The sequence below is a fragment of the Pelmatolapia mariae genome, linkage group LG1, assembly GCF_036321145.2.
Source record: "Pelmatolapia mariae isolate MD_Pm_ZW linkage group LG1, Pm_UMD_F_2, whole genome shotgun sequence".
In the NCBI taxonomy this organism is placed as follows: Eukaryota; Metazoa; Chordata; class Actinopteri; order Cichliformes; family Cichlidae; genus Pelmatolapia; species Pelmatolapia mariae.
This window is the reverse complement of record NC_086227.1, coordinates 29,732,254-29,751,487: the sequence shown is the minus strand read 5'-3', so window position 1 is coordinate 29,751,487 and position 19,234 is coordinate 29,732,254. Positions and strand designations below refer to the sequence as shown.

The window sequence follows — 19,234 nt, the reverse complement described above, 5'->3', positions numbered from 1 at the left end:
AGACTGTTCAGTCAAGCTTCCACACTAGTGCTAGTTCCACACTAAAGCTAAAGTTATGTTAGTTGCACATTTATATACACATGTGTAAGGTTTGTGTGCATAGCTAAAATGTTATTACAGCCCAGATAGTTCTTACGTTCTGTTAAACTTAACAGTTAACGGGACCCTGTTTATTGAATCAGGATTTTTCCATCCAATAGGATCAGTGCTGCTGACGAAGATTTGGTGTGGCAGTTTTCCCAACCACCTTCAGAGCACATATTCCCAGTCCCCAATGTTTCCCAGAGTGTTGCACTGCAGGTCCGTGTCCAGTCGCTCCCCAGACAGCCCACCTATCCCACCCTGGCCTGCAGCATCCATACCGGCCTTCCTCCGCTATACAGTAAGACTCCCAGCCTCAACCCAAACCTTAACAGCCATGGTGGCCTGCCCACCCTCAAAAAGAACCAGGACCCCAGTAAGGACAACCTCCTCAACAACTCTAATACGTACAGCAAGAGCTCCAACTCAATGTCCAGCCTTCTCCTCAACGGCTTACCCATTCCCAATCTCCCCATCAACAACATCCCCATTAACAGCCTTCCTCACACATCTGTGCCACATCCATACAGCAAGAAGAGCCAAGAGCCTGGTGAAAATCACTCGTATCAGAACGGAGAGCTCCCACAGGGCAACGCCCCCCAACGTCAGGGCTCCCCACTCTTCCACAGGCCCTCTCACTCCCCCACGCCATCCCGCTCCCACTCCCCCTCCCCACTTCCTACAAGTAAAGCAGGGAAGTGGCTGTACTCAGCTCTCAATGGTTCATCTGAACCCACACAGGTAGAAGACTATGGTTCTTGTACCAGCAACAACAACGAGAGGTCAAAGAGTGCACTCCCCGAGCCTCTGAGAGCGTTTAAGAATTTTTCCATGGCCGAGCCACCCCGCTGCCCCTCCCCGAGGCCTGCTGCACCTGAGACAAACCCACTGATTGGTTCCCTGCTGCAGGAGAGACAGGAAGTTATTGCCCGTATTGCACAGAGGCTCAACTTTTGTGACCCCACAGCACCCCCACTCCCTCCCGGCCTTTTTGCTTCTGACAACCCTCCCAAAGCCATGTGGGGCAGTAACCATGATGATATAACTGCCAGTAAGACCAAAGAGCCTGAGGTACCGCCCTATGAGTCTGTGGGACATGTGTGGCCCACCCCATTTAACACACCTGTGACTGACACTTCTTTCGGGAAATGGGAAAGCTCCTCCCCTAAACCTGCAGCCTGCAGGAGGCTAAAAATGACTGAGACAAGAGACAGAGAAGAGGAGAGGAACGGGGAGAAGGAGTCAGACAGAGAGAAGGAGAAAGACAGGGAGAGGGATACAGACAGCTCTCTGATTGCCCAAGCAGTTCAAGACATTACTAGGCTCATCCAGGAGAGACTGTCTGTCCCCTCTCTGTCCCCCCGGCACAGCAGAAGCGGCAGCCCTCTGCACCATACTCACACAACAACAGTGACACACACAGTCCGCACATACTCGCACACCACACACATCCCACATGCCCCACACACTGCCACCAACGGCTACACCAACGGTCACATACCTAGCCACGAACCTCACAGAGGCAGCACGCACACCGCTGCCACACACACGCCTGTTTGCACAGACAAGCCCCGAGTTGATCGGGGTGCCGAATGCCATTCTCCCCGGGCCCAAAATGGTGCTCAGTCTACACTTGAAGAACCCTCATTCAGAGGCCAGTCCCATGCACAGGCTGGTCAGCGTTTACGAACTCCTCCAAAGGAAAAGCTCAGAGTCAGGACACCCAGCAGCCATGAATCCCCCCCTGCCTCCCCCCTCATCGAAAACCGCTCCTGGCAAGCCCAGATTTCGAACTGGACTTGCGACGACGCCAGCCCAAACATGAACTGTAACAGAAGCCACGACCACAGCAAGCCTCAAGCTCAATCCCAGATGCAAATGCAGATGCAAAACTGCAAACATGCCCAGGCCCCGACCCTCCAGGATGAGAACCAGGCACCCTCAGATTCTGGATGCTCCAGCACATCAAGTCTAGATATGACTCCACCTTCTACTGTTCTCGTAAGACAATTCTTTCTTTAATGAGCATTGTCCAGTATGTGTGTGATACCCTTTTTAGTCATCAATAATGTGTCACACCTGTGCTAATCACAGTTTTATATGTAAGACAAAAAAAAGGTAACAGAGTAACATGCTTTATTCTAAGTTCAGCTGGGGTAGGAAGATGATGTAAGTTCACTTGTCCACTTGCAAGCTGTTTTAATGTATTCTCTCTATACTCCCAGCGTGCTCCGAGTCCCTCCCCTCTGCGTCCCTGCAACAGCTGGAAGAAACAGAATCGCCACTCATTAGACGCTACAGCAACCAAGGCCTTCCACCCCTGCACTGGCCTGCCTCTGCTCTCCAGCCCTGTAAGTAACACACAAGCACACACACATTCATGTACAGTAGCTTCATGTCTTCTAACTGAAACAGTTCTCAGCTTCAAAATTGAACATCTGCGGAAAAGACACTTGAGTCAGATGCAGGCTTACCTAATGTTTTAGCTATGCTTTAATAGTCACTGTCAGAGTCCATGCAAGTCTTTGTCATAACACCATGCTCACCACCTCATGTTGAAGCATTACTCACAGTGCTTCACCAATGAATATACTAGAGTACTTTAAATGTTGATGATTAGGATAGCTTTTTTTTTTTGGCTGCTGGGCTACTGAGTAGTTTTTCAGCGTTGATGTGCACACATGGCGATACGTAAGCTAAATGACTCATCAGCATCTCACCAGTCACAAGTTTCATCATCACAGTTTCCTGTCTTCTGATCACTTTTACACATACTGTACACACACACACACATTTAAGTCTCACCAGCAGCAAGCTGACACATGCAGGTCATGACACTCTCTCTATAAAAATATAAATAAATAAAAGTATGTGTTGATGGTGTCCTGTGTGTCTGCTACAGGTTCCTCAGAGGAAAAGTCAAACAGGATACTTTGACCTGGACACCTCTGTGGCTGGCTGTAAGGGTTTGCCTTGGGCCTCTGGGAAAAGGTATACATTTTCTTACCTGGGATCTGTGTTACTATAGTTACTAGTTTCCAACTCATTTTGTACAAGAAACTAAGTTTGGGGCGCTTTGACTAGTTACAATGCAGTCTTTTGTCTTACAGTTACCTCCCACATTATCTGATGATTACAGTACCATCTGGATCTAGTTACTCATACTTTTCATCATGATTTTTAAAACCTACATGTTTCGCTCACTTTGCAGGCTCACAGCTTTTACTATATGTAACAAACATCAAGAAAAATTTGAAGATAGAGGTATTTTGTTTATTATACAGCTTATATTGTAAAGGATATATAAGATTCAGATCATATCACACCCAAACCCTTGGATACAAAAGCCTCAGATAAACAGTTGCATAAATCAGGCTGTGTGAGAAAAGATGAGACCATAGCAGCTTCACAGAGGGCTAAAGCTGGGTCAACCCCATTCTGCTGACTTTTCCTCTCACAGTGCCACCTGCTGAAGCTCTGCTGTACTGTGACTGCATCTAGAAATGCACACACGCAGCTCAAAATGGCAGACAGCACTGAACTGGCTTTATATACACAGAGATTCATGGCTCTGCCTACACACAGCAAATGTGGGTGGAAGCTCAGTGCTGCTTTTTTGTACAGCAGATGTTTGAAGAGTTTGGTATTCGGGGGTGAAAGGTCATTTTAGCTGTTTAAAAGAGCTGTTTTGCTCTGGTTGGTAAAAGGCACTATATGATATTATTTGTTTATGTTTCGTCAAAAAACATATGGTTGATGGAAAGAGTCATATGTAAAGTTTCTATGTTGTGACCTGTGGGCCTGAACACTTTATTTGCACTTCTAGTGAATTAGGATTTCAGAGTAACCAACATTTCAAGTTGCCACTCGTGTTTATACACGGATGGAAGCCGGCTTGAGATAATTTTAGCTCACCTGAGACACATAACTATTAAGGCACACTAGAAATGTGTGCCATGTAAATACCTTTAGGCATTTACATAACACATTTAAAAACGTGTTGATCCAGCATGTGGTTTTTTTTACTACAGGGTGTGTCTAAAGAGAGAGGGGTACACGGATGAGTCACAGCAGCTGTTCAGTGCTAGTGCTCCACCTGCCAGTCTCAGCCTGCTGGGAAACTTTGAGGTATAGCACACAAACACAGAATCATCTCTTCTCTTCAGCTATCATTTTTGACATTAGCTCAAGTCCGCTTCTCCTTTTTGGATCCCTAAACTGTCACATTCTCAAAGGGATTTAACCTTGAGCAACCACCATACTGCAGGTTGTACTTTTTTTAAAGAACAATGAAAACATAGCTGTGAAACATGGTCTAACAAGTCCTGATTTTAAAACTTTCAAGTGAAAACCAAAACTGTCAAGCTGTAGAAAAGTAAGAGTGACATTTTTAAAGCTGAACTTGTGTCCCATTAGGAGTGTGTGCTGAACTACCGCCTGGAGCCTTTAGGGACAGTGGAGGGTTTCACAGCAGAGGTCGGCGCCAGCGGATCCTTCTGCCCCAGTCACCTTACCTTACCTGTAGATGTGTCATTCTATAGTGTCTCTGATGACAATGCTCCCTCACCATATATGGTAATATTTCTTTTTCTATAAAGTAATAATATAGCCCCCTAATCCTAGAGATAAAACCATATTAGCTCATGTGTGTTACTTCTGTTTGCCTGTTTTTGATTGTCATGTGTTTTCTGGCAGGGTGTGATAAACCTGGAGTCCCTGGGAAAAAGGGGCTATCGTGTACCTCCATCAGGAACCATTCAAGTGGTGAGGATTTTCTTTCACAGTTGACAGTAGACATGTTTTCAAAATATAGCTACATCACAGCGTGGCTGAGAACAAAGAGCAGATTACAGTAAGTAACAAAAGTGAATGGAGACTCCTTGTGGATGTAGAGGAAACTGCATCATTAAACATGCAGGGACCTTTTCAAGGCTATGTTTTGTTTCATTTATAGTGCAGAAAGTTCTTTTCTCCTTAATACTCTGATTACATTGTTGGGATTGTAGGTATAGAGGAATAGTCATATTATGTATCTTGATCACAGCATGTAAAGTGTAAAAAATATTTGCTATAGTTAAATGAAAGACAGTGTTAAAACTTATTACAAAGCCTGACTTTAAAATGGTTTTAACCCTGCCATGCTCTCCGGTTAAACCCCTCAGACCTTATTCAACCCTAACAAGACAGTGGTAAAGATGTTTGTTGTGATGTACGACCTACGAGCCATGCCAGCTGGACACCAGACCTTCTTACGCCAGAGGACCTTCTCTGTTCCCGTCCGTCGTGACACAAACAATCAGACCAGCAGGAAACCCCTCGCCCTGGGCCAGGGACGAACCTTGCGCTACCTCATTCACCTGAGGTGAGATGGCTGTTATTTTTGTCTGAACACTCAAAGTGGAGCATATCCAGCAGCACCCATGTTTATACTCCCATTTTCATGCTTTTGGCCTGTCATTTCATGCTTTTCTCCCTCTCCCAACCTCCACCAGGTTCCAGAGCTCTAAGTCTGGGAAGATCTACCTCCATAGGGACATCCGTCTGCTGTTTTCCAGGAAGTCCATGGAGGTGGACAGCGGTGCTGCCTACGAGCTCCAGTCCTTCACAGAGTCCCCTGTTGACCCGCCGTACTCTTCCCGCTGCTGAGGCCTGAAGCCCTCCCTCCTCCACCCGGCAGGCCACTACTGAAACATTAGTCACAACTTGATGCCAGCGACAGACTCAGACCGTTAGTCCATTTGAAAAGAGACGAGGTTTAAGGACCAGAGTCAAAAGCCTCTCATGGTCTGTCTCCACAAACTTATGTTTCATCCCCTGTCATCCAAAACTGGCAAGCTGAGATCCTAGGAGACTCATCAGAAATAAAAGCTTGTTCTCTGTTAAGCTTACAGCTTTGGAGCAGAGAGGCTGAGTCAAAAGTTTCAGTTTAAGGATGTATTTCTGATGTTGTACTCCTGGTCAATATGTTTTTAACAGATTTCATGGGTAACACGCTTACCTTCTGTTGTGTGTATCCCCTCCAGCGTCTTGCAGGAGAGTAGACACACATAAAGTTAGACAAAAAATTGATTTGAAAAGAGTCGAGGCGTTAAATCGAAATGTTAATTGGACCTTTTGAGTGTGAAATAAGAAATAATTTGTTTCTAATTGAATGTGATGGCCTTTTAATAATAAACGATTCCGATTTTAAATTTTTGAAGATTAGATTGACCCAGCTGAACGTGAACTCAGTTTTCTCTCTGTGATTCCTGAGCTCGGAGCAGAGGTTGTGCATATAGATGAAGAACCCTATGGCAAACCGCGGTGCAACATATACCATGGACCACTGAAAGAAAAAAAACAGCAACAAAAACAAAACAAAAAACAGTCGAACGAGCAATCAAGATAGACTTACGTGAAAGCATCACAGCAGAACATCAGAAGTGCACTGTGGATTTTTTTTTCTCAATATAACTGGAAATGAAACAGAAAATAGAAATATTCTAATACTTTTGTACTGTTACAAAACCACTTTATTGGAAGTGTTGCAATAGAAAGAATAACCTTAGTTTAGTGTTTACACATTCACTTTCAGTTTACTTACCATCGGTTTATTTAATATTTAAATATTTCAGTTATTACTTGTGACGTCTGCCATGCTAAGATGATGTAGTGCAAACTGTATATCATAGTATGTATTTTTGACATTAATATTCAAATCTGAAAAAATATATCTATATATCTTCTAAAGCAATCTGGAATCTGCTGTGTCTCTTTGTGGTTTAATTCTCACACCATGTTTCCTGTTCTGCCTTTTGATGTGTCTCGATGCTCACCTCCGTCTTTATGTGCAAACAGTAACTGGTTTTCTACTAAATGCAAGATAAAAGGTGCATAAGAGAATGTGGGAATGGCAAGAATGATGTGTGGGGTGTGATAGCTGATTTTCAGCTGTCACACCCCCACACATTTTTTTTATTTTAAACATTGGCCAGTAGTCACTGACTCATCCTGGTGCAAAACAACACTATAAATACATGTGTTGAGATCTGTTACTGACAGCCCTTGTTTTTAGTACACTGTTGATGTTTTTCAAACACAGACAGCATAGCGCACTTTTCAGGATGAGTCACAAGCATTCCTTGTATATTAGGCTGTAATCATTAAAAGTATATGCACATGAACCATTTTAATCACAATAAGAGTAAAAACGGTATATCTGATGTATAACTGAAAGTTTAAACATAAGTTAAATTGCTTTATGTAATTACAGAAATTTGTTTTGTTTTGTTTTTTTCCGGTTCAAAACAGTGAGTCTTTGTTACCATACACCCCAAATGCATTTCAAATATTTCAATTATTTTTTTATCATTTTATATGTTCTGGGAAATTCCTAGTGGGGTTGTTGCTACTAACATACTTGCAAAATTGGTTGGCTAAGAAAAAGGATGAAGGGATATTTATATGGTTAAAAAATGAAGAAATAATAAAGAAATACTAGTCTCTTAATTTATAAAACTGAGAATAGGCTAAACTTAGCCAGTTTTATAAACTAAATAACTGGGGTGTTTTACTTTGAAAATCATACGTTTCTGAAAACTAACTTTTTCTTTTCTGAGAAAGTTAAATTTTAAAGAATCCTGTTCAACGTTTATACTGTTTCCAGAGCTTTTATTTTAAAAATCAAACCAACTGAATAGTTTCCTATATTGGAGGACTTTATTTTGAAAATTACATAATTTTTCATATTTTCTATTAAGAAACTGGGGGCTTGTATTGTATCTGACGCACACCTGTTGGGCACTGTCAGGGTCTGGGCCTGTGGTCTGTTGTCCTTCAGTGTGTGTCTGAGAAAGGGGAAAGGAAATTGTGAATGGCATCTGTGAAAACTTGATGTTCCCTCTAAGCTGCGCGCGTGCGCAATTGCGCACTGCTGGCACGGTCTCTGCGCACAGAAAATCTGTGTTGCGCACAAAAAAAAAATCTAACCTGAATTGAAATTAAAATCAATACTTTAACAATTCTGTTTTGCAGTGTTAGTCAGTAAGTGACTGGCTGCTCCCGTATGGGATTAGAACGATGCCACCTTATCCCATAGTCCAGCCAATAATGCGATTCACATTCGTATATACGCAGCTAATCAACGTCGTTTACAGGCTATGACAGCGTCGTTATGTGCCGAGACCGGTGTTTTAGCTAGCAAAGCGGCGTGGCTGATGTGGAGTGAAGCCACGTTAATGACAACGTGTACAACCATTGGAGATGTAAACGAAAGCGCTCTCCGCCTGTGAGCAAGAGCAAAAACAAAACCCAACCCCCCCCCCCCTCCACCCCCTTCCTATTGGTCGAAAAATGTACCATGTCGACCAATCAAAAAATGATATGGTAACATGGCATTTAGATGTTTGGGAAGGGGGGAAGTTTTAGGAGTAACGGCGGTGTTTTGAGATGTGAGAGATTTGAGACGTTTAGCGCAAATCTTGTGTAGTTAGTGTGTAGTGTAGTCAATAGTTTTGTTGTGTGTGTCAGAACAATGAGGCGACTACTGAATGTTACAGATGTTACAGGAGTGATCTCCTGTTGTCAGGCCTGCAGGTATCAGGCTTGTGATGTTCTCCTTTAACTCATAGTGGACAGAAATTATTTTTTGGAGTGGCACAAATAATTTATGTGGCATCAAATTTGATGCAGAACAGCTGATTGTTCTGTAAATAGTTTGAAATGTTTATTTAAAAAAAAACGCCTTGGCTGTATTTTTAGGTAAACAGCTGCACAAAGCTTTGTTGTTTGCACAACTCAGTTACTTTTTGAAGAAGTAACTATATAATTAATTGCCCAACATTGGTCATTATATACTGTATTTTGCAGACAGAGAGTTACAGACTCTCTCCCAGACCACAGACTCATACTCATAATACAAGTCAGAGCTTTATAAAAAAAAAAGAAAAAAAAAAGAAATGAAAGTTCTGTTTTCAAAATTGGAATTCAAGTTATTTTTACTTCCAATAGTGTTAACATACTACACAGGTCATGAACAAGATTTTTTTTAAATTTTCATTGTAAGTGGGCTAAAGCAGTTAATTAAAAGTAGTCTAAAATAAATGTAAATGCTGTAATTTGATTATTTTAATAAACCATGTAACTTGGATGGATTCGATGGTGGCGTGACCACAGTGCACACGTCTGCTGTTGCTCACAGTGGTCCAAGGGACCGCTCAGGGAGTTTGTGTGTTCGCTCAGACACGTGAAAAATTAGAGGGAACATTGGTTAAGAGAGAACATCAAGTGGATGGAAGTTCTTCTATATACATAAGTGTTATAGAGCCAAATAATAAATGGATCGAACCAAATTCTTTTAACTTGTTGAAAGAATGACTTGACATGACTTCCAGCTTACATAACCACCGGATCCACCATGCAAGGTATTTCCAGGTATTTTGCCTTTAAAATGATAGATTTCTGGAATCTGAGGTATCATAACAAAGATTAAATGACCGGTCGTTTACAGCTTGAACAATCCTCTTTGTTGTCAATACAATGATTGGAGATGACTAGAAATTTTTTACTTTTGATACAATAAGATCCTTTCGAAGGGGTAGTGTGAATATCATTGATTTTAAGTAAAAGGGTTTAAGAAGTAATGCAAGTACACTTGTTCAAGTACACTAGTTTAAACTTGTTTCTTGGAACACTGTGGGGCCCTTAGCATGATCTGAGCTAAATCCCACATCCAATGTGTGGATTGCTGCTGATCGTGTCATCCCTTTATGGCCAGTGTACTCATATTCTGATGGTGGCTTCCGGCAGCATAACACATCACGTCACAAAAATTCAAATCATTTCAAACTGGTTCATTAAACATGTCAATAAATTTCTAAAAAATGACAAATGGGTTCTGAAACATTCATCGTTTACACTACACGTGCTCATATTTGGCTTTTTTTTTAATCAGAAGGAAAAACAAATTAGTCTGGGGGTGGGTATAAAAAGAAAACACTTTATTTTGTATAGCTGTATTCCTCTTGGTTTTGTGCAATGAGATGTCGTGAGGAAACGGAAAATAAATCGTCCAGCATTAAGCGGTGCCGGGCTCTCCATCCTCCAGATCTGCGGATTATTGTCTGAGATCTGGATTTGTGACACAGCACATGGACCCAGCAGCTGATCTTTGTGTCATTATGCAACCTAAATCTGAACTCCGTACCCGGTGCGTGTGCACGGCGGGAGCGCGCGTGGTGTCTCCGCATGTGACGTAGTATTTTGTGCGGGAGTGATCGCTCGGCAGCTCTCGGTTGGGTTCGGTGAGTCAGAGTCGAATCGGGCGAGCAACACGCGAGCGGGGGATTTGTGGAACACTTGTTCGGCTGGTGAGCGGTCTCCAGACAAAAATCACGACTGTTTAAAGATGTCGGGGGATAACGAAGAGACTCAGACAGCTGAGGAGACGCCGGTGGAAGAGAAGGTAAACGCGGGCTTTTCCTCACGAGCCCCGGGGACGGTTGCTTCGTGGTAACCTAACACTGTAGCTTAGCTCCTCTTCCTCTATTTCGTTGTTGACATATAAATCACAACTAGCTACCGAGACCCAGGTAGATTAACATTGTTCGTCGGGTATCCTAACGATCTTCTATTACGTAGTAATTCGCGCTTTGTCTTTCAGCTGGAAGTGTTTTGATGTTAGCTGACATGACATTCAAAGCATCTATTAGCTTAGCTGCTAAAAAATTAGCTTAGCTCATTCAGCACAGTGACAGTTCTCTTTAAACTAGAAGTGCTAAATCAGGGCCTGTCTAATTAACTGTCTTGCCAGCCTGGCTATTGATAGCGTACTTTTTTTTTCTTTTTCTTTTTTTTACAGCAACGACAATCCCAACCGGTGGTCCAACCTACACGTTAATGGCTACTAGGATATGCTAACGCTTCCTAATGCTTCTGTTTAGCTTGACGTTAATATGCGGGAGCGGTGAATTTAAATGCTTTTCCATGGAGGACCACCCTTTGCCACCAACGTATTCAGTAAAGTTGTTCAATAAGCAGCCTTCAAACGTCATTAGATAGGTTTTATTCATAGTTTTACGGGCTTAAACGTCTGTGTAAGTGTGGTGCTGACCGAGAGCTGATTAATCTAATCTTATGCTTCTGTTTGTTTACAGGAGGTTCAGGAAAAGACGATCAGCCCCGAGAAGGCAGAGGAGGCTAAACTGAAAGCAAGATATCCAAATTTGGGAAATAAACCTGGCGGGTCGGATTTACTCCGGAAACGCCTTCAGAAAGGGGTGAGTAATCTCTTGTGTTTGTCTTCAAAACATAAAGGGTTCACTTAAGGATAGTCCTTGAAACTTTTGCTATTTTATATAGGTGCACTACACGGTCCTGACTAGCAAGTTATTGGTGTTGAACATAGTTAATAGAGAAATATGTCCAGCCCAGATTATCAGGAAAGAAATAAATGTCCCACTCAGAAACTGATACATATTTGGTTTTTTTTGTTTTATTTTTGGTTTTTTAACTTGTAAAGCAAGTACATTTCCAGTATTGTCTTCCATAGAAAACAGATCAGTCTTGGTAAAATCGACTTTGATTGTAGATGCAATTTAAGGATTTTCTGCTTCTGTCATGTTGTAAAATCTGGGACAGCAGAGAATCGAAAATAGGGTTTGGTTTAAATAACTTGTGATTGGCACCGTAATAATTACTTGACTTTTTAAAAGTAATCACCTGTCAGTAGAAGACAATCTTATATCTGCTGAAGGGCTTAATAATATGTCACAGCGTGATTTAACCTGAGTGGTCAGCTTCCAGGAAATTTTCCATTCTCTTTTAGAACATTTTAGTAATCATGTTTGTTTTGATAATAATGCACTACCCAAGATGAATTTTCTTGGAATTAACAAATATTTTTCTTGTACTTTTCACAAGAAATTACCTGCTGCAGTAATTTCTTTTTGAAAAATTGATGTTCCCTAAAATTATTGTTTGCTATTATTCGCAAGTGATACTAGTTTCAGTCATTGTGCAGAAGTACTGTTTATAAAGGTGGGGAAACCTGCAGTCAGCTGAAACTGAAGAAGTCACTTGGATGAGTGATGAAACTTTTCTCCCACTGAAAGCGCTATGTCCAGATGAATCAACTTTTTGGGATTTCCTTACCTGGATGATTGAGCATGCATCAAGACACTTGCTAAAATTAGTTTTTTCTTTTCCTAGTTTTTACATTTAATTTGCTGATGAAGATTGTTACTGAGTGTATTTCTTATAGTGGATTTTTTTTCTTTCAGTGTTTGCATTGTCCTCTCTGAGGAAAGTTTTCTTGACAGTTTGGCATTTGTATTTTCTGTGTGATGCCCTGAGAGACCACAGAAACACAGCTTGTATTTACCATTTGGGTTAGCCTCCACCAGTTGTCAATAAGAAAAAAGAAAGACCTGGTTAAAATTCCTTAATAAAATCTCAGGAGTGTACCTTTTTGATCAAGATCACAGTTTGTGGGATTTACTCTGATGTTTAAAAAAATGAGACATTTTTAAATTGGTGTCAATTTTCATTGGTGCCACTTTTGTTTAATTTGAATCTTCTGTTTTTCTGCAGCAAAAGTACTTTGACTCTGGTGACTACAACATGGCAAAAGCGAAGATAAAGAACAAACAGCTGCCAACAGCTGCACCAGAGAAGACCGAGATCACAGGGGACCACATCCCCACCCCCCAGGACCTGCCCCAGAGGAAACCCTCTCTTGTGGCCAGTAAACTGGCAGGCTGATGTACACGCAGCCTCAGATGGCCCCCTCAGCACCTCCCAGCCCCTAACCCTCTCCACTTAAGTCTCAGAGATTTAATATTACCTCTCCTATGTCTCACTTTATCACTCCACCCTCTCCACACTGGCCTGGGCCCCACCCAACTGGATTCCACACCTCCAGGTCAACCATGTCAAATCCTTTTTTTATGTTTTTTTGTTTCAACCCACCCTTTGGCTTTTTCTCTGCTGCCACCACATCCTTTCCTCTGTTATTGTCCTCCTACTTTTCCTTCATGTCTTGTCTTTACCTCCATGTTTGTCCATGTACACTGAAGAAACAGTCTGTGATGCCTCTGAACAATGGATGGACAACAGATATGACTGTTTACGAGCTGAAGTGAGGGGCAAGCAGCAGAAGCTTGCATCTTGTGAGGTTTGGGCGCGGGGGTGATTTAGTGTGGTGTTCAGTCTGGAGATTATGATTGTGTGTGTGTGTATGTATCTGATATATATTTGTCTGGCACAGGGGCAGAATGTTTTACATCAGATTTGTATTATTCACTGTATGACCTTACTCTAAATTATGCTGTCAATATGCTTGAATGATTGAATATAGTAATTCAGAGGCCAAGTTCCGTTTTATTAACACTATGATTGTGTCTGCATTAAAGGACCTTGCAGTGAAGGCCGGGGTGTCACTTTGAACTGCATGTGTGATGCTGGGCTCCCGAAGGTGAAGCTTCACATACTGCATTTTTATTCATCAAGGTGCACTGAGCAGATGTTTAAAAGAGATGCTAAAAAGCTTTGGTGCGGCTCAAATGCTAGTAGCAGGTAGTTCCTTCAAGAAGTGTCGGAAATAGATCTTCTTCTTACAGGAGCAAAATGCAGTGTTTTTAAGTTTACACTGTGTGCTGCTCCATTTTATATGGCGACACAGTCCTCTCCTAAGGATGGAGTCATCATGAATGAATCAGGTTTTAAAGGGTTAGAGGGGATACAGGACCTGAAGGGTAAAATCCTGTATGCTGTATACATTGGTGGACAAAAACAAGGAACAAATAGTGTAAGTTTTGGGGAAATAATCTTGTGTAATCATGACTTAAAGTAGTTTTATCTTTAGCCCTGCATTGTGCTTTTCCAGGGGTTTTTACTGGCCAGATGCAATTTACTTGTGGTGTGATAAATCAAAGCTAGGACATCTGTCCAAGTTGTGCATGTACATGGCTGCCCTGCTGTCACATTGTGCCATTTTGTTTTGTAAATAAAGTAGTTTTGCACAATACTTTTGTGTAATCTTTAAAGACCTACGGTGTATTTAAGGTGCTTTCAGATTGCTAATGTTTACATGGTAAATCTAATGTTTACATAGTAAGATTTAAAATAGTTTATTTTCTAGAAGTTAGAATATTTCTGTGTTCCAGGAGCCAGAATTTAAGTACAGCCTATAACAAAATAGTTTAAATAAGAATAAATATGCAAGCATCTATTTTCTTCTGCTAACCTTGGAATATGGTCACACAAGCAGAGGAGCCTAAATGTTTAGGCACGCCAGATTTGTCCAACTCACCACTAGGTGGTGATAAGTTGACGGCTCAGTTCCTCTCTTCACCCAAGTGTCCAGAAGATATACTTGCAGATCTGATGATACCGTTACAAAATCAACCCTCGACCTGCAACCAGGGTGTCCTGGTGCCATGTGCACTTAGGGGCACCCTTTTGTTTGAACATGGTGTTTATAATTGATAAACCGTTATTTGCCCAGAAGTCTAATAACACACCATTAGGCAGACCGTTCCTCCCAGTCACGCCCCACCAGGTCTCAGTGTTGTTTCCCTGTAAGCATTAAAGTCCACCAGTAGGATGACACAGTCACTAAATGGAGGACTCTCAAGAGCCACACCCCGTCACTCCCAGAAGGCTGGGTTCTCTAAAATATCATTCGGTCCATAGGCACAAACCCAGGTAAGCAACCCCCTCATTCATGGGCGAAGCCCCCCAGGGTGCACACAGCAAGCAATAGGGATACAAGGATACCCACCCTTGCCCACCGCCTCTCATTAAGGGCAACTCCAGGTGGCCTACATGGGTTAAGGCCCAAGTGCTCTCCCTTAACCTCCTAAGACCCAAACTCTTCCATGGCATGCATTATTAATTTCTCTTTGATATTTGGTCTGATTGGGACCTCATGAATGTAAAAACAAAGAATTACCAGATTTTTTTTTTTACCTAATTTTTGTTTCTAAGAAAAATCAGAGCCACATATGAGGATATTCATTTAAAATTTTGATAGAACAGTAGCAGTATAATGTCCTCGTAAGTGGATATCAGGCCCTTGTAGAGCAAGATTTAGTATTTTGGACTAAATAACCCAAAATGTGATGTCCACATACATGGATGCCAGGTCCTAGGAGGTTAAGCTCCCTCCCATTCTTGACTCCAGGGTGAGGCCCAGGTAGCCCTATTCAAGTCAGGGTAAGCTGGTCGCTTGTTCTCTTCCATTTCCTCACTCAGGACTAGTTTGCCTTGGGAGACCTAACCAGGGCCAAAAACTCCAAACGAAATGGAGCCTGGGCTCACTGGGAGAAGGAGCTGTCATTAAAATACAACAGAATGAATACATCAATAGGGTGAAGAATACAAGAACAGCTTGGCAGAAAGAAAAGGAGCTAAATACTTAAAACTATAATTACAATGCAATGACATGTGAAGATGAATATGAATTATACACTGGTTCAACTGTCCGGTAATGCAAATATTTAATCAGTCACATGGCAGAAACTCATTGCATTTGGGTATTTAGACATGGTAAAGACAGCCTGCTGAATTTCAAACTGAGCATCGGAATGAGGAAAAAAAAGGTGATTTAATGGACTTTAAAACGTGACAGTTAGATGGTCTCATCTGACTATTTCAGAAAATGTGGATGTACTGAGATTTTTCCATACAACCATCTCTAGAGTTAACCGAGAATTGACTGAAAAAAATAAAGAAAATATTCAGTGAGCAGCAGTTCTCTGGGTGAAAGTGGCTTGTTGATGCCAGCGATCAGAAGAGAATGCCCAGACTGCTTGGAACTGATGGGAAAGTAACAGAAGCTAAAATAATCACTCATTACAACCAAGGTATGCAGAAGAGCATCTCTGGACACACAACATGTCGAATCTTTGAAGCAGATTAGCTACAGCAGCAAAAAAGTACACCAGGTGCCACTCTTGGGTGGTTTTAAACAACACAGCCTACCTGAGTATTGTTGCTGACCATGTCAGTGGATACACCACAGTGTACAGCAGGATAACACACATTGTCGCAAAGATCAAATCATCTCAAGCCAGTTTCTTGAGCCTTCTGTTTGTGCCAACTCTGGGGACAAATGTGTAAAATATAATGACAGCCAAGACAGCGTTTGTGGTTTTCATGCATTTATGATAATGATAAGGAGGAAGGAAGCACACACATACATGCACAAGTGTTAATATTAGTATATCAATATTAACACAGAGTTTTCAATGTGAATTTTAAATGTTAGATTCTGATCTAACAGATGTCTAAACTAATCTGTTGTCACCATTTAAATTTCAGCCCCACTTTTCATATTTCATATTTGTTGTCATTCCAGTTGTGCCCTGGCAGAATTTGTGATTTTTGGCCATTTTTCAGAGAATATGAATGATAATACAAAAACGTTTCTTTTACTCATTGTCAGTGGTTGTGTTTGCCTTTTTAAAATCAGAATGACACTGATCAAAAATTTACATACCCTACCAAAAGTTTACATACCCTAGTTCCAGCACCGGATCCCTGCAGAGCTGCATTCTCAACCCCCTATTGTACACTCTGTACACCTATAACTGCACACTAACCCAACCTAGCAGTGGCTGTGCTTCCTCCATGCCCTAAGGAAGAATAAACTGGACTGGAAGCTGCTGCTGACCTTCTAGCGCTCCTCAGTGGAGAGCGTGCTCTGCTATTGGCTGGGCGTTTGGTACGCAGGAGCCACTACTAAAGACAGGAAGGCTGTGCAAAGGGTAATTGCCAGACCATCACCTCATGCTCTTGTCTCAGAAAAACCAGGGCCATCACAGGTGACCCCTTGTATCCCTCTCACCACCTGTTTGGCCCACTGGCCTCTGGTCAATTAGGTCCCACAACTCCAGACTCACAAATAGCTTCTTCACACGCAGACTCTATTCAGACCAAGTCTTTTCTTTGCATTACTTCTAAGCACTTTGCAACCATTTTGTTCTCTAATGTGTGCCTTTCTCTTATTTTTGTAAATATTTATTTTGTTTTGTATATATCCATCTGGATTATATATATTTCTCCTGTTTGCTATTTATTCCTGCTCTCTACCATTTATATTTTATTCTGGCACAGTTGGTGTGGAGGACCTACAATTTTGTCTTATATGTACAATGACAATAAAGGGCTATTCTATTCTATTCTATTTTCTATTCTATTCTATATACCGTGTATTGCCTCCGTTAACATCAATGACAGCTGTAAGACCTTTGTAGTAGTTGTGGTTGAGGCACTTTTATTTTCTCAGATGGTAAAGCTGCCCAGTCTTCTTGGCAAATTGCCTCCAGTTCGAAATTTTTTGGCCTGTCTTGCATGAACTGCATGTTTCAGATTTCCCCAAAGTGGTCGGTAGACTCGGCCTTGTGTTTTGGATCCTTGTCATGTTGGATCATCTGAGTGTCTTCCATATGCAGCTTCAGGGCTGATGAGTGCAAATTTTCCTCCAGCGTTTTCTGCATTCATCTTGGCATCAATTCTGACCAAGTTCCTTCAGCCTATGTTGCTCACACATCCTCAAAACGTCAGCGATCCTTATCTTTTTATATCTCTCCTGTTTTATAAATTCCAACTATCTTCTTTTGCGTTTCCTATGGCTCAGAATCCAGCATTAGTGCAGCACAACATGAAACATGCAGCAGTCTGCCTGAAGCCCAGAAACTCACTGAATTTTTATACACACACACACACACACACACACACACACACACACACACACACACACACACACACACACGTTACAAGTAAACAGATCACAGTATATTTGTATCTGCAAAAATACAAATATTTTTAATTTCCAGTCCTTGTCCCTAGGTGGGTTTTTACATCGACAATACACAAATAATATATGACTCACCCAGTTAACCAGAATATGTCACCTAAGGTTTTTGCTATATGTATATACAGTCAGGTCCATAAATATTGGGACATCGACACAATTCTAACATTTTTGGCTCCATACACCACCACAATGGATTCCAAATGAAACGAACAAGACATGCTTTAACTGCAGTGTCAGCTTTTATTTGAGGGTATTTACATCCAAATCAGGTGAACGGTGTAGGAACTACAACAGTTTGCAAATGTGCCTCCCACTTCTTGAGGGACCAAAAGTAATGGGACAGAATAAGAACCATAAATCAAACATTCATTTTTTAATACTTGGTTGCAAATCCTTTACAGTCAATCACAGCCTGAAGTCTGGAACACATAGACATCACCAGACGCCGGGTTTCATCCCTGGTGATGCTCTGCCAGGCCTCTACTGCAACAGTCTTCAGTTCCTGCTTGTTCTTGGGGTATTTTCCCTTCAGTTTTGTCTTCAGCAAGTGAAATACATGCTCAAACGGATTCAGGTCAGGTGATTGACTTGGCCATTGCAAAACAGTCCACTTCTTTCCCTTCAAAAACTCTTTGGTTGCTTTTGCAGTATGCTTTGGGTCGTTGTCCACCTGCACTGTGAAGCGCCGTCCAATGAGTTTTGAAGCATTTGTCTGAATATGAGCAGATAATATTGCCCGAAACACTTCAGAATTCATTGTGCTGCTTTTGTCAGCAGTCACATCATCAATAAATACAAGAGAACCAGTTCCACTGGCAGCCATACATGCCCACGCCATGACACTTCCACCACAATGCTTCACTGATGAGGTGGTATGCTTAGGATCATGAGCAGTTCCTTTCCTTCTCCATACTCTTCTCTTCGCATCACTCTGGTACAAGTTGATGTTGGTCTCATCTGTCCATAGGATGTTGTTCCAGAACTGCGACGGCTTTTTCAGATGTTGTTTGGCAAACTCTAATCTGGCCTGCCTGTTTTTGGGGCTCACCAAAGGTTTACATCTTGTGGTGAACCCGCTGTATTCACACTGGTGGAGTCCTCTCTTGATTGTTGACTCTGACGCACATACACCTGCCTCCTAGAGAGTGTTCTTGATCTGGCCAACTGTTGTGAAGGGTGTTTTCTTCACCAGGGAAAGGATTCTTTGGTCATCCACCACAGTTGTGTTCCGTGGTCTTCCTAGTTTTTTGGTGTTGCTGAGCTCACCAGTGCGTTCCTTCTTTTTGGGAATGTTCTAAACAGTTGTTTTGGCCACGCCTGATGTTTTTGCAATCTCTCTGATGGGTTTGTTTTGTT

The 19,234-nt window shown here is 41.9% G+C and overlaps 2 protein-coding genes across 2 annotated transcripts in view; both read left to right on the top strand.

Annotated features, from left to right (window-relative positions):
• atosa (atos homolog A) overlaps positions 1-6,535 on the top strand; it is a 32,047-nt gene extending 25,512 nt beyond the window's left edge. Inside the window, exons 5-12 of the mRNA XM_063478346.1 lie at positions 201-2,082; positions 2,307-2,432; positions 2,984-3,072; positions 4,113-4,209; positions 4,498-4,656; positions 4,777-4,845; positions 5,244-5,443; positions 5,574-6,535. Of these exons, the coding sequence (XP_063334416.1) occupies positions 201-2,082; positions 2,307-2,432; positions 2,984-3,072; positions 4,113-4,209; positions 4,498-4,656; positions 4,777-4,845; positions 5,244-5,443; positions 5,574-5,727 (2,776 nt within the window). The 3' untranslated portion in view covers positions 5,728-6,535. The remainder of the gene's footprint in view (positions 1-200; positions 2,083-2,306; positions 2,433-2,983; positions 3,073-4,112; positions 4,210-4,497; positions 4,657-4,776; positions 4,846-5,243; positions 5,444-5,573) is intronic.
• Positions 6,536-10,302: 3,767 nt separating this feature from the next.
• Positions 10,303-14,083, top strand: arpp19a (cAMP-regulated phosphoprotein 19a). Its single transcript, XM_063478332.1, has 3 exons — positions 10,303-10,522; positions 11,214-11,336; positions 12,649-14,083. Exons 1-3 carry the CDS (start codon positions 10,466-10,468, stop codon positions 12,817-12,819), a joined length of 351 nt encoding a protein of 116 aa, XP_063334402.1. The 5' UTR covers positions 10,303-10,465; the 3' UTR covers positions 12,820-14,083.
• Positions 14,084-19,234: the final 5,151 nt, after the last annotated feature.